At 49.2% G+C, this 15222-nt stretch overlaps 1 protein-coding gene across 1 annotated transcript in view; it reads right to left on the reverse strand.

Annotated features, from left to right (window-relative positions):
- The window catches only part of LOC145351310 (soluble guanylate cyclase gcy-31-like), a 162022-nt gene that overhangs the window by 86261 nt on the left and 60539 nt on the right, over positions 1–15222 (reverse strand). The window contains exons 7-9 of the mRNA XM_080200933.1: positions 11712–11789; positions 10151–10161; positions 2423–2530 (exon numbers count right to left, since the gene is read on the reverse strand). Of these exons, the coding sequence (XP_080057059.1) occupies positions 2423–2530; positions 10151–10161; positions 11712–11789 (197 nt within the window). The remainder of the gene's footprint in view (positions 1–2422; positions 2531–10150; positions 10162–11711; positions 11790–15222) is intronic.

A 15222-nucleotide genomic window follows, 5' to 3' on the forward strand; every position in this document is an offset into this window, starting at 1 on the left:
CCCACTCCTCTCTGACACACCCGCTCCTCTCTGACACACCCGCTCCTCTCTGACACACCCGCTCCTCTCTGACACACCCGCTCCTCTCTGACGCACCCACTCCTCTCTGACACACCCGCTCCTCTCTGACACACCCGCTCCTCTCTGACGCACCTGCTCCTCTCTGACACACCCGCTCCTCTCTGACGCACCCACTCCTCTCTGACACAACCATTCCTCTCTGACACACCAGCTCCTCTCTGACTCACCCCCTCCTCTCTGGCGCACCCGCTCCTCTCTGACACATCCATTCCTCTCTGACACACCCGCTCCTCTTTGACACACCCACTCCTCTCTGACACACCACCTCCTCTCCGACACACCCACTCCTCTCTGACACACCACCTCCTCTCCGACACACCCGCTCCTCTCTGATGCACCCGCTCCTCTCTGACGCAACCCCTCCTCTCTGACACACCCATTCCTCTCTGACACACCCCCTCCTCTCTGACGCAACCCCTCCTCTCTGACACATCCATTCCTCTCTGACACACCCGCTCCTCTTTGACACACCCACTCCTCTCTGACACACCACCTCCTCTCCGACACACCCACTCCTCTCTGACACACCACCTCCTCTCCGACACACCCGCTCCTCTCTGATGCACCCGCTCCTCTCTGACGCAACCCCTCCTCTCTGACACACCCGCTCCTCTCTGACACACCCCCTCCTCTCTGACACACCCGCTCCTCTCTGACACACCCGCTCCTCTCTGACACACCCGCTCCTCTCTGACACACCCGCTCCTCTCTGACGCACCCACTCCTCTCTGACACACCCACTCCTCTCTAAAACACCCCCTCCTCTCTGACGCACCCACTCCTCTCTGACACACCCACTCCTCTCTGACACACCCGCTCCTCTCTGACACACCCATTCCTCACTGACACACCCATTCCACTCTGACACACCCATTCCTCACTGACACACCCATTCCACTCTGACACACCCGCTCCTCTCTGACACACCCGCTCCTCTCTGACACACCCGCTCCTCTCTGACGCACCCACTCCTCTCTGACACACCCACTCCTCTCTAAAACACCCCCTCCTCTCTGACGCACCCACTCCTCTCTGACACACCCACTCCTCTCTGACACTCCCGCTCCTCTCTGACACACCCATTCCTCACTGACAGACCCACTCCTCTCTGACACACACACTCCTCTCTGACACACCTATTACTCTCTGACACACCCGCTCCTCTGTGACACACCCGCTCCTCTCTGACACACCTATTCCTCTCTGACACACCCATTCCTCTCTGACACACCCACTCCTCTCTGACATACCCACTCCTCTGTGACACACCCTCTCCTCTCTGACGCACCCACTCCTTTCTGACACACCCACTCCTCTCTGACACACCCGCTCCTCTGTGACGCACCCACTCCTCTCTGACACTCCCGCTCCTCTCTGACACACCCATTCCTCACTGACAGACCCACTCCTCTCTGACACACACACTCCTCTCTGACACACCTATTACTCTCTGACACACCCGCTCCTCTGTGACACACCCGCTCCTCTCTGACACACCCATTCCTCTCTGACACACCCACTCCTCTCTGACACACCCAATCCTGTCTGACACACCCATTCCTATCTGACACACCCCCTCCTATCTGACACACCCACTCCTCTTACTCCCGCTCCTCTCTGACACACCCTTTCCACTCTGACACACCCATTCCTATCTGACACACCCACTCCTCTTACTCCCGCTCCTCTCTGACACACCCACTCCTCTCTGATAAACCCCCTCCTCTCTGACACACCCACTCCTCTTACTCCCGCTCCTCTCTGACACACCCACTCCTCTCTGACACGCCCACTCCTCTCTGACACACCCATTCCTCTCTGACACACCCGCTCCTCTCTGACACACCCACTCCTCTCTGACGCACCCATTCCTCTCTGACACACCCATTCCTCTCTGACACACCCACTCCTCTCTGACACACCCACTCCTCTCTGACACACCTATTCCCATCTGACACACCCATTCCTCTCTGACACACCCCCTCCTCTCTGACACACCCGCTCCTCTCTGACACACCCACTCCTCTCTGACACACCCGCTCCTCTCTGACACACCCACTCCTCTCTGACACACCCACTCCTCTCTGACACACCTATTCCCATCTGACACACCCATTCCTCTCTGACACACCCCCTCCTCTCTGACACACCCGCTCCTCTCTGACACACCCACTCCTCTCTGACACACCCGCTCCTCTCTGACACACCCACTCCTCTCTGACACACCCGCTCCTCTCTGACACACCCACTCCTCTCTGACACACCCCCTCCTCCCTGACACACCCATTCCTCTCTGACACACCCACTCCTGCCTTCCCCCCTCTGTTACACCAGGTCTTACACGGGTGTGCCCAGGAAGATGATTGATTCCCATTCCGGCATGAATCTCATTTGTCCTTTTAGCCTCAGACAGCGGCTGCCATCACCGCTGCTCTCCATGGAGATTGAACTGTTCCCATCTGCAACAGGGGCAAAAAAACCACAGTCACTGTTCAGCCGGGTTTTTATATTTTATCCATTTTATAATCACTGGTAGCGTGGCCACACTCCCTGAAGGATGTGAGGGTCCTCAAGTGGGTGCAGGGGGAGATTCACCAGAATACTTCCAGGGATGGGGGAATTTAGCTTAAATATTAGTTGGCAGAAGCTGGGGTTGTCTCCCTTGGAGTAAAGGAGATTGAAGAGAAATTTGATAAAGGTGTACAAGATTATAGCAGGTTTCGAATAACTCTTCCCATAAACTGATGCTAATTCAGTGCTGAAGACAGCATCTTCCAAACCCATGACGATTACCACCTAGAGGGACAAGAGCATCAGATACCTGAGAGCACTACCCACCTCGAAGTCCCCTCCCAGTCGCTCACCATCCTGACTTGGAAATGCATCACCGTTCCTTCAATGTTGTTGGGTCAAAATCCTGGAGTCCCTTCTCTAACAGCACTGTGGGTGTACCTAAATCTCATGGGTTGCAGTGGTTCAAGAAAACAGCACGCCACCATTTCCTGAAGGGCAACTAGGGATGATTAAGTTAAGTTTATTTATTAGCCACAAGTGGGATACATCAACACTGCAATGAAGTTACTGTGAAAATCCCGTAGTCGCCACATTCAGGTGCCTGTTTGGGTAAACTGAGGGAGAATTTAACACAGTCAATGCACATCTTTTGGGCTGTGGGAGGAAACAGGAGCACCCGGAGGAAACATATGCAGACACAGGGTGAACGTGCAAACTCAACACAGACAGTGACCCAAGTCGGGAATCGAACCCGGGTCATTGGCGTTGTGAGGCAGCAGTGCTGACCACAGTGCCACTGTGCCATCCTGGGTGGGTAATAAATGCTGGGCTATCCTGTGAAAGAATAATAAAAAGTACAATGATGAAGTGACAGAGATATAAAGTTTAGGCTAAGATGGAGGGGGATGCGAGGATGATTTTCTTTGTGAAGTGAGTGATGATGAGTCGGACTTCACTGCCTTTCAGGGCAGTGGAAGCAGAAACAAGTAATAATTTTAAAAGGAAATTGGATGGTGTCCCTTAAAGCCTCATCTTTCCTTTGCCTATGTGCTTATTACTTTGTAAAAAAACCTTCTGAGTTATTGTTTGTATTAGCTGGAGATCTACTCTCATCCGGGGGAATTCTCTGGCCTCCCAGCTGCATGTTTCTTGGTGGAGGGAGTTGGGCATGCTCATAGAATCATAGAATCCCAACAGGGCAGAAGGAGACCATTCGGTCCTCCAGTGCTGCTCCAAAATTCTCCCCCTCCCCCAGTGTTCCAAAATTCTCACCCTCCCTCCCAGTGCTGCTCCAAAATTCTCACCCTCCCTCCCAGTGCTGCTCCAAAATTCTCACCCTCCCTCCCAGTGCTGCTCCAAAATTCTCACCCTCCCTCCCAGTGCTGCTCCAAAATTCTCACCCTCCCTCCCAGTGCTGCACCAAAATTCTCACCCTCCCTCCCAGTGCTGCTCCAAAATTCTCACCCTCCCTCCCAGTGCTGCACCAAAATTCTCATTCTCTATCCCAATACTGGTCCAGAATTCTCACTATCCCTGTGCTTCTTTAAAATTCTCATTCTCTCCCCAGCATTGCTCCAAAATTCTCACTCTCTATCCCAGTATTGCTCCAAAATCCTCATTCTCGATCCCAGAGCTGCTCTAAAATTCTCATTCTCCTCCCAGAGCTGTTCCAAAATTCTCATGGTCCCCCAGTGCTTCTCTAAAATTTTCACTCTCCGCCCCAGTGCTGCTCCAAAATTCTCATTCTCTATCCCAATGCTGGTCCAGAATTCTCACTATCCCTGTGCTTCTTTAAAATTCTCATTCTCTCCCCAGCATTGCTCCAAAATTCTCACTCTCCCCCAGTGCTACTTCAAAATTTTCACTCTCCCCCCCAGTGCTATTTGAAAATTCTCATTCTCCCCCCAAAGCTGCTCCAAATTTCTCACTCTCGATCCTAGGCCGTTCCAAAATGCTCACTCTCTTCCCCAGCGCTGCTCCAAAATTCTCACTCTCCCCCCAGTGCTACTCCAAAATTTTCACTCTCCCCCCAGAGCCGCTCTAAAATTCTCACTCTCCCCCCAGTGTTGCTCCAAAATTCTCACTGTCTGTCCCAGGGCTGTTCCAAAATTCTCATTCCCAATCATTAATCGAGGGATTGAGTTTAGGAGTCGGGAGGTAATGCTGGAACTTTATAAGACCCTTGTCAGGCCTCATTTGGAGTATTGTGCGCAGTTCTGGTCGCCTCACTATAGGAAAGATGTAGAAGCTATTGAAAGGGTGCAGAGGAGATTTACAAGGATGTTGCCTGGACTGGGAGGCATGCCTTATGAAGTTAGGTTGAGGGAGCTGGGACTCTTTTCCCTGGAGAGACGAAGGTTGAGAGGCGACCTGATAGAAGTTTACAAAATGTTGAGAGGAATAGATAGGGTGGACTCTCAGAGGCTATTTCCCCGGTTTGAAATGGTCGCTACGAGAGGACACAGATTTAAGGTGCGGGGAGGGAGGTTCAGAAGTGATGTTAGGGGTAAGTTTTTCACTCAGAGGGTGGTGAGTGAATGGAATCGGCTGCCGTCAGTGGTGGTGGAGGCGAACTCGCTGGGGTCTTTTAAAAGACTTCTGGATGAGTATATGGGGTTTAATGAGATTGAGGGTTATAGATAGGTCTGTAGGTTGGTAGGTGATGTGGTCGGCGCAACTTGTGGGCCGAAGGGCCTGTTTGTGCTGTAGTGTTCTATGTTCTAATCCCACAGCTGCTCCAAAATTCTCACTCTCTCTCCCAGTGATTCACCAAAATTCTCACTCTCCCTGCCATCAGAAACACAATCAGTTGATTCTGTTTACTCTGTACTTAACCCTATGCTGAACTATCTGTGGGAATGCTTGGTGGGACAGTGTAGAGGGAGGTTTACTCTGTATCTAACCCTGTGCTGTAACGAGACAGTGTAAACGTAGTTTTACTCTGCAGCTAACCTTGTGCTATACCTGTTCTTTATCTAACCCTGTGCTGTACCTGTCCAGAGAGTGTTTGATGGGGACAGTGTAGAGGGAGATTTACTCTGTATCTAACCCCATGCCGTACCTGTCCTGGGAGTGTTTGATGGGGACAGTGTAGAGGGAGATTTACTCTGTATCTAACCCCATGCCGTACCTGTCCTGGGAGTGTTTGATGGGGACAGTGTAGAGGGAGCTTTACTCCGTATCTAACCCCGTGCTGTACCTGTCCTGGGAGTGTTTGATGGGGACAGTGTAGAGGGAGCTTTACTCTGTATCTAACCCCGTGCTGTACCTGTCCAGAGAGTGTTTGATGGGGACAGTGCAGAGAGATTTTCACTCTGTATCTAACCCTGTGCTGTACATGTCCAGACAGTGTTTGATGGGGACAGTGTAGAGGGAGCTTCATTCTGTACCTAACTGCTATATCTGTCCTGAATCCATATCTACCAGTTACATGAATAGAACATAGAACATTACAGCGCAGAACAGGCCCTTCGGCCCACGATGTTGCGCCGACCAGTTTTTTTAAAAAAAAACACTGACCCACTAATCTAAACTGTCCTCCAATCTTCCGGTACTATACCAGAGACCAACGATGACCTGAAGATCAGAGCCAGAGGCTCTGCAATCACCTCTCTAGTCTCCCAGAGAATCCTAGGGTAAATCCCGTCCGGACCAGGGGACTTATCTATTTTCAAGCCCTCTAGAATATCCAGCACATCCCCCATATCAACTGCAATACTGTCTATTTTACACCCCTGCACCCCAGTGTCCTCCTCAGCTACATTCATGTCCCCCTGCGTGAACACCGAAGAGAAATATTGGTTCAATGCCTCTCCAATCTCTTCCGGTTCCACACACAACTTCCCTCTGCTGTCTGTAACTGGCCCTAATCTTGCCCTAACCAACCTTCTGTTCTTGACATATCTATAGAACGCCTTAGGATTCTCCTTAATCCTATCAGCCAAAGTCATCTCATGTCATCTTTTAGCCCTTCTTAACTCCCTCTTCAACTCCCTCCTAGCCAATCTAAAGCTTTCTAATGCACTACCTGAGCCCTCAAGCCTCATCCGAACATAAGCCTCCTTTTTCTTCCTAACCAACGAATCAACTTTTTTAGTACACCACGGTTCCCTAGCCCTACCAAATCCTCCTTGCCTGACAGGGACATACCTATCACAGACCCGCAGTAGCTGCTCCTTGAAAAAATTCCACATTTCGGACGTTCCCAGTCCCTGTAATCTCCTAGTCCAATCTATGCTTCCTAATTCTCTCCTAATAGCCTCATAATTACCCTTCCCCCAGCTAAAACTACTGACCCAAGGTTCATGCCTATCCCTTTCCATCACTAAGGTGAACGTAACCGAATTGTGGTCACTATCACCAAAATGCACACCAACTTCCAAGTCCAGCACCTGGTCTGGCTCATTTCCCAGCACCAAATCCAATATAGCCTCACCTCTAGTTGGCCTATCTACATACTGAGTCAAAAAACCTTCCTGCACACTTTGAACAAAAACTGACCCCTCTAACGAGCTAGAGCTATAGCAATTCCAATCAATATTAGTAAAGTTAAAATCCCCCATAACAATTACCCTATTACTTTCACTCCTAACCAGGATCGTCTCCGCAATCCTTTCCTCAACCTCTCTAGAACTTTATGGAGGTCTATAAAAGACTCCCAGCAGGGTGACCTCTCCTCTCCTATTTCTAATCTCCGCCCATACTACCTCAACAGACAAGTCCTCATCAAACTTCCTCTCTGACACTGTGATACAGTCCTTGACCAATAATGCTACCCCACCCCCCCCACCTCCTTCTCTACTCCGACTAAAGCATTTGTACCCCGGGACCTGCAACATCCATTCCTGCCCCTGCTCTATACGATATGGATTCTGATGTGTAAGCAGAGTGTAACACTCACCTTTGTAATCATCACCGACAATTGACTGAAATGCCATAAGCAGCACACTAGCATCAGCAGCACGCGCCACATTCTCATTGTCAGCATCTGGCAGGGAGAGACAGAGTGTCAAACAGTGAGGGAGAAGAGATTGACAGTGATTGACTGAATGAGCATTTGAGAGATTTTGAGCGTGATGTTGAATGACAGATTGAGAGTAAGAATCACAAAGTGAGTGATAAAATGGTAAATTAGAGGAGATGCTGAATGAGAGTGAAAGTGACAATGACAGAGTGTTACAGGTTGAAAGAGCTAGAGAATGGCAAATGAGAGAAGGAGGGGGAATGACGTAGTGACAGAGAGGTAGCGAGTGACGGATTGAGAGGGAGTAGAGAAAGAGAGAGTTAAATTGAATGGGTGAGAAAGAAGCACTGTCAGAATAAGAGTACGAGTGACAAAGTGAGAGGGGTAAACAGAAATCCACCTGAGCTGTTAATAGGGAGGAAAGGAGAAACAGAGACAGAGAGGGATGGAGAGAAAAATAGCTTTGTCCATCACCCCGCCAATCTCGTTCACTCTCTCTCCCTTCACTCATCTCCTTTGTTCATGCTCACGTTCTTTACTCGCCCACTGTACCCCCTCCCCGTTCTCTCATTTTCTCTTCACTGTTCCCCTTCATCACTTTTGTCTTTACTCTTATCCTTTGTCTGCTGTATCTCACTTTAATTTTCCCTTAATTTTCCCAGTCTCTCTGTCTTTATTCCTCCCCCTTGTTCACCCTCTCTCTCTCTTTCTCTCTCTTCACTTTTCCCCCTTGTTCACTCTCTCTGTCTCTCCACTCTCCTCTTGTTCACTCTCTCTCTCTCTCTTTACTCTTCCTCTTAGTTCAGTCTGTCTCTCTCTTGTCATTCGTGGGACATGGGCATCACGGGCTGGCCAGCATTTACTGCCTATCCCTGGTTGCCTTTAGAAGATAGTTGAGCATCAACCAAACTGCGGTGGCTCTGGGGTCAAATTTAGGCCAGACTGGGTAAGGTTAGCAGATTTCCTTTCTTAAAGGACATTAGTGAATCAGATGTGTTTTTCTGACAATCAACATTGGATTCATCATCATCAGTAGATTCTTAATTCCAGATATTTTTTATTTATTTTGTTCCACCATCCACCATAGCGGGATTCAAACCTGGATCGCCCGAACATTAGCTGAGTTTCTGGGTTAATGTCCAACAATAATACCACTAGGCCATTGCCTCCCCTTTATTCTTCCCCCCGCTCATTCTCTCTCTCTTTACTCTTCCCCTTGATATCTGTCTTTATTCTTCCCCCTCATTCACTCTCTCTCCTCTCTTCATCACCTTCTCTTCACTTTTCCTCCTTGTTCACTCTTTCTCTTCACTCATCCCCATTGTTCAATTCCTCTTTATTCTTTGCCTCTGTTGATACTCTCCGTCTTTACTCTTTCCTTTATTCTTCCTTTTTCCACTCTCTCTTTACTCTTCCCCTTATTCATTCTCTCTCCTTTACTCTGCCTCTTGCTCTCTCCCTCATTAAAGTTCCTCTTGTTGTCTTGCTCTGTTTTCAGTCTTCCCCTTGCTCTCTCTTCTTTTAGCTTTTCCCCTTGCTCACTCACTCTTCACTCATCCCCCTTGTTCACTCTCTCTTCCATCTTTCCTTTGTCAGCTCTCTCTCCTTCTTGTTCACTCGCTCTCCCTTTACTCTTTCCGCTTTTTCACTCACTTTCTCCTTAAACATCCCTCATTTACACTCTCTCCCTCCTTAAACATCCCTTGTTTACATTCTCTCTGTTTACTCTGCTGCTTGTTCACTCTCTCTCCATTTACTCAGCCCCTTCAGCACACTCTCTCTTTTTACTTTTTTGGTTTTGCTCTCTCTTTACTTTTCCTTTGCTCTCCCTTTCTCTCCCCTCCCCTTTTACTCTTCCCTCTTGTTCACTCTCTTTCTCACTTTCATCTTCCTGTTATTATCTCTCTCTTAGAATCATAGAACTCCGACATTGCAGAAGGAAGCCAGTCGGCACATCGAGTCTGCACCGACCGCAATCCCAACCAGGCCCTATTCCTGTAACCCCACATATTTACTCTGCTAATTCCCCTGACACTAAGGCCAATTTAGCTTGGCCAATCAGCCTAACTGTGCACATCTTTGGACTGTGGGAAGAAACTGGAGTACAAAGGAAACCCACGCAGACACGGGAGGAATGTGCAAACTCCACTCAGACTGTGACCTGAGGCCTTAATTGAACCTGGGTCCCCGGTGCTGTGAGGCAGCAATGCTAATGACTTGCCACCATTCCACCCCTTCACTCTTCTCCCTTGTTCAATCCTTCTTTACTCATCCCCTTGTTCACTCTTTCTCCCTTTACTGTGCTCGTTGTTTGCTCTCCCTGTTTATCATTCTTTTTATTGATTCTCTTTACACTTCCCTATTGTCCATTCTAATACTCTTTTCTCATCTTCCTTGTTCACTCTGTCTTGAGTCTTTGCCCTTGATCATTCTCTCTTTATTTTGCCCCTTTTTCACTCTGTCTTTTCCCTCATCCCCTTTGTTCACTTTCTCTCTTTACTCTTACATGTTAATCATTCTCGCTTCATTTTTTCCACTTGTGCATTCTCTTATTCTTTACTGATCTGCATTCATTCACACTTGCTTGTTCACATTATCTCTCTCTCTATTCTTCCCCATTGTTTGCTCTCTCGCACTTTACTCTTCCCTTTGTTCACTCTCTCTTTACTCATTTCCCTTGTTCACCATCTCTCGCTTTACTCTTGTCCCTTGTTCACTACAGTCTCTTTAATCTTCCCTATTATTCACTGTCTTGTACTTTACTCTGCCCCATGATCACTCTCCCATTTTCTCTTCCTCTTGTTTTCTCTCTCTCTACTCTTCCTCCTTGTTCTCCGACTCTCAATTCTTCCCCTTGTTCTCTCCATTTATTCTTCCTTGTGGTTCACCCTCCCTTTTTCCCACTCCCCCTTTTGCACTCACTCACTCTTCACTCTCCTCGTTTACTCTCTGCCTTTAGTCTTCCCCCTTGTTCATTCTCTCTATCTTCATTCTTCTCCCTTATTGGAGGAAATGATCCCCTGGAGAAAAATGTAATTGGATTGATTCGTAAGTTTGCCGATGACACAAATGTTGGTGGATTTGCGGTTAGCGATGAGGACCATCAGAGGATACAGCAGGATAGAGATCAGTTGGAGACTTGGACAGAGAGATGGCAGATGGAGTTTAATCCGGACAAATGTGAGGTAATGCATTTTGGAAGTTCTAATACAGATTGGAAATATACAGTAAACGACAGAACCCTTAAGAATATTGATAGGCAGAGGGTGTACAGGTACACAGGTCACTGAAAGTGGCAATGCAGGTGGAGAAGGCAGTCAAGAAGGCATACGGCATGTTGCATGGTACGGAGGGCACTAGCTATGGGGAGAGTTTGGAGAAACTTGGTTTGTTCTCACTGGAGTAACAGAGGTTGAGAGGGGACCTAATAGAATCTATACAAGTTTACGAGAGGCATGGACAGAGTGGATAGTCAGAAGCTTTCTCCCAGGGTGGAAGAGTCAATTACTAGGGGGCATAGGTTTAAGGTGCGAGGGGCAAGGTTTAAAAGAGATGTACGAGGCAGATATTTTACACAGAGAGTGGTGGGTGGCTGGAACTCGTTGTCGGGGGAGGTAGCGGAAGCGGATATGGTAGTGACTTTTAAGGGGCATCTTGACAAGTACATGAATGAGATAGGAATAGAAGGATATGGTCCCCGGAAGGATAGGGGGATTTAGTTAAGTTGGGCAGAATGGTCAGTGCAGGCTTGGAGGGCCGAAGGGCCTGTTCCTGTGCTGTAATTTTCTTTGTTCTTTGTTATTCACTCTCTCTTCACCCCTCTCACTTTGTTCACTCTTTCTCTCTCTCTCTCTTTACCCTTCTTGCTTGTTCTCCCTCACTTTTTATTTACTCTTTACCCTTGTATATTCACCCTCTCTTTGTTCATCCCCTTTGTTCGCTCTCTCTTCCCTATTCCCCCACTATTCTCTCTCTTTACTTATCCCCCTTTTTCACTCTCTCTCTTTACTCTTCTTGTTCACATTCACCCCCTTTTTCACTCTCTCTCTCTTTACTCTCCTCTTGTGTTGTCTCTCTTTCTCTTTACTCGCCCCCCCTTGTTCACTCTCTCTCCTTAGTCTTCTTCCTTGTTCACTCTCTCCTTACTGTGGACTCTGTTGTGTAGGTTCCTTTCCCGTTTCACAGGTTCTTTTGAAATGATTTCAAACAGATTATTTGGGTGAGAGGTGATCTGAAAAAAGAAGGTGGACATTAATTCTCTGAAGTCTCCACTCTCCATAGGAACAGCAACACATTTTGAATGATAATTCCCAAATGCAGCAAGGTCAGGCTGAGCAAAGATTCGCTATTGCAAGAGAAATTCTCTGTCCTGTTGAATAAAACTCAGTTGGTCCCTTTGGTTACCATTAAAGAATGCACCTTCAGAAACTCTCACCAATTTTTACAGATGCACCATAGAAAGCATTCTTCCTGGTTGTATCACAGCTTGGTCTGGCTCCTGCTCTGCCCAAGACTTCAAGAAACTACAAAAGGTCGTGAATGTAGCCCAAACCATCACGCAGACCAGCCTCCCATCCACTCTGTCTACACTTCCCACTGCCTCGGCAAAGCAGCCAGCATAATTAATGACCCCGCACATTCCAAACATTCTCTCTTAGATCTTCTTCTGCTGGGAAAGAGATACAAAAGTCTGAGGTCCCGTACCAACTGACTGAAGAACAGCTTCTTCCCTGCTGTCATCAGACTTTTGAATGGAGTAATGCAGTAAGTTTCTCTACACCTCAGCTGTAACTGTAAAACTACATTCTACCCTCTCTCGTTTCCTTCTCTATGACTGTATAGAGCGCAAGAAGCAATACTTTTCATTGTATGTTAATACATGTGACAATAATAATTCAAATCAAATGACGCAATCGATATTTCTTATTTAGTGACAGGAAGGGGTGTTGCCAATTAGGGAGTGACAGACAAAATAAGACAATGGGAAGGGACCTAGTGTTTTAGCTTTTCTCAAAAATATCAATAGAGAATGGAATGCATCTTAGGTTAGAGAAATATTGACTGATTGTATCTGTAATGATAGCAAAAAGAATTCCAAGAGGAAATCCTAGAAGCAGCAATGAACAGCTGAGAAGAAGGCCATTCAACCCAGCAAACCTGAATCGTGGAGTGATTTCCCATAGCCCAGTGCTTCTGTTCCTGTTTCATGTATCCCTCTAATTTCCTTTCAGGGCTTTATTAAATCAGCTTCCATCAGCATTCCCAACCACAACAATTCACTGTGGTTAAAGAAAACGATTTAACATTGGGTACGATTTTACCATTTTCATTCTAAGTGCTGAATCTGGGCGTAATGCAGAACCGAATTAGAAATCTGCTTTCAGGTGCCCCCACACGCATTCAGCCATCTCCAGTCCCATTCGCACTGTGGGCAGGGCTTAGTGCGGCCAAAACGATTGGAGCTCTGAACTGCGCATGTGCTGTTGGAAAGAAATTTGAAAAAGCGCGGCTGTGTCAGATCGCACCCGGGATGCAGAAAGTGGAGAAAGTGGCAAGCAGGCGAAAAGCAGGAGCGATGGTGCACATACACATCACTGTCCCCCTTATCCACCTCCCCACTACCCACACACATCACTGTCCCCCTTATCCACCTCCCCACTACCCACACACATCACTGTCCCCCTTATCCACCCCCCTCCAATACCCACACACATCACTGTCCCCCTTATCCACCTCCCCACTACCCACACACATCACTGTCCCCCTTATCCACTCCCCCCACTACCCACACACATCACTGTCCCCCTTATCCACTCCCCACTACCCACACACATCACTGTCCCCCTTATCCACCCCCCCCACTACCCACACACATCACTGTCCCCCTTATCCACCTCCCCACTACCCACACACATCACTGTCCCCCTTATCCACCCCCCTCCAATACCCACACACATCACTGTCCCCCTTATCCACCTCCCCACTACCCACACACATCACTGTCCCCCTTATCCACTCCCCACTACCCACACACATCACTGTCCCCCTTATCCACCCCCCCACTACCCACACACATCACTGTCCCCCTTATCCACCTCCCCACTACCCACACACATCACTGTCCCCCTTATCCACCCCCCTCCAATACCCACACACATCACTGTCCCCCTTATCCACCTCCCCACTACCCACACACATCACTGTCCCCCTTATCCACTCCCCCCACTACCCACACACATCACTGTCCCCCTTATCCACCCACCCCACTACCCACACACATCACTGTCCCCCTTATCCAGCCCCCCACTACCCACACACATCACTGTCCCCCTTATCCACCTCCCCACTACCCACACACATCACTGTCCCCCTTATCCACCCCCCCCACTACCCACACACATCACTGTCCCCCTTATCCACTCCCCACTACCCACACACATCACTGTCCCCCTTATCCACCTCCCCACTACCCACACACATCACTGTCCCCCTTATCCACCCCCCTCCAATACCCACACACATCACTGTCCCCCTTATCCACCTCCCCACTACCCACACACATCACTGTCCCCCTTATCCACTCCCCCCACTACCCACACACATCACTGTCCCCCTTATCCACCCACCCCACTACCCACACACATCACTGTCCCCCTTATCCAGCCCCCCACTACCCACACACATCACTGTCCCCCTTATCCACCCACCCCACTACCCACACACATCACTGTCCCCCTTATCCACCACCCCACTACCCACACACATCACTGTCCCCCTTATCCACCTCCCCACTACCCACACACATCACTGTCCCCCTTATCCACCCCCCACTACCCACACACATCACTGTCCCCCTTATCCACCCCCCTCCAATACCCACACACATCACTGTCCCCCTTATCCACCTCCCCACTACCCACACACATCACTGTCCCCCTTATCCACCCCCCACTACCCACACACATCACTGTCCCCCTTATCCACCCCCCTCCAATACCCACACACATCACTGCCCCCCTTATCCACCCCCCACTACCCACACACATCACTGTCCCCCTTATCCACTCCCCCACTACCCACACACATCACTGTCCCCCTTATCCACTCCCCCCACTACCCACACACATCACTGTCACCCTTATCCACCCCCCACTACCCACACACATCACTGTCCCCCTTATCCACCTCCCCACTACCTACACACATCACTGTCCCCCTTATCCACCCCCCACTACCCACACACATCACTGTCCCCCTTATCCACCTCCCCACTACCCACGCACATCACTGTCCCCCTTATCCACCCCCCCACTACCCACACACATCACTGTCCCCCTTATCCACCCCCCACTACCCACACACATCACTGTCCCCCTTATCCACCCCCCACTACCCACACACATCACTGTCCCCCTTATCCACTCCCCCACTACCCACACACATCACTGTCCCCCTTATCCACCTCCCCACTACCCACACACATCACTGTCCCCCTTATCCACCCCCACTACCCACACACATCACTGTCCCCCTTATCCACCCCCACTACCCACACACATCACTGTCCCCCTTATCCACCTCCCCACTACCCACACACATCGCGGTCCCCCTTATCCACCCCCCCACTACCCACATACATCACTGTCCCCCTTATCCATCCCACT

Source organism: Carcharhinus amblyrhynchos, chromosome 13 (assembly GCF_965287045.1).
Source record: "Carcharhinus amblyrhynchos chromosome 13, sCarAmb.v2.hapA, whole genome shotgun sequence".
Taxonomy (NCBI): Eukaryota; Metazoa; Chordata; class Chondrichthyes; order Carcharhiniformes; family Carcharhinidae; genus Carcharhinus; species Carcharhinus amblyrhynchos.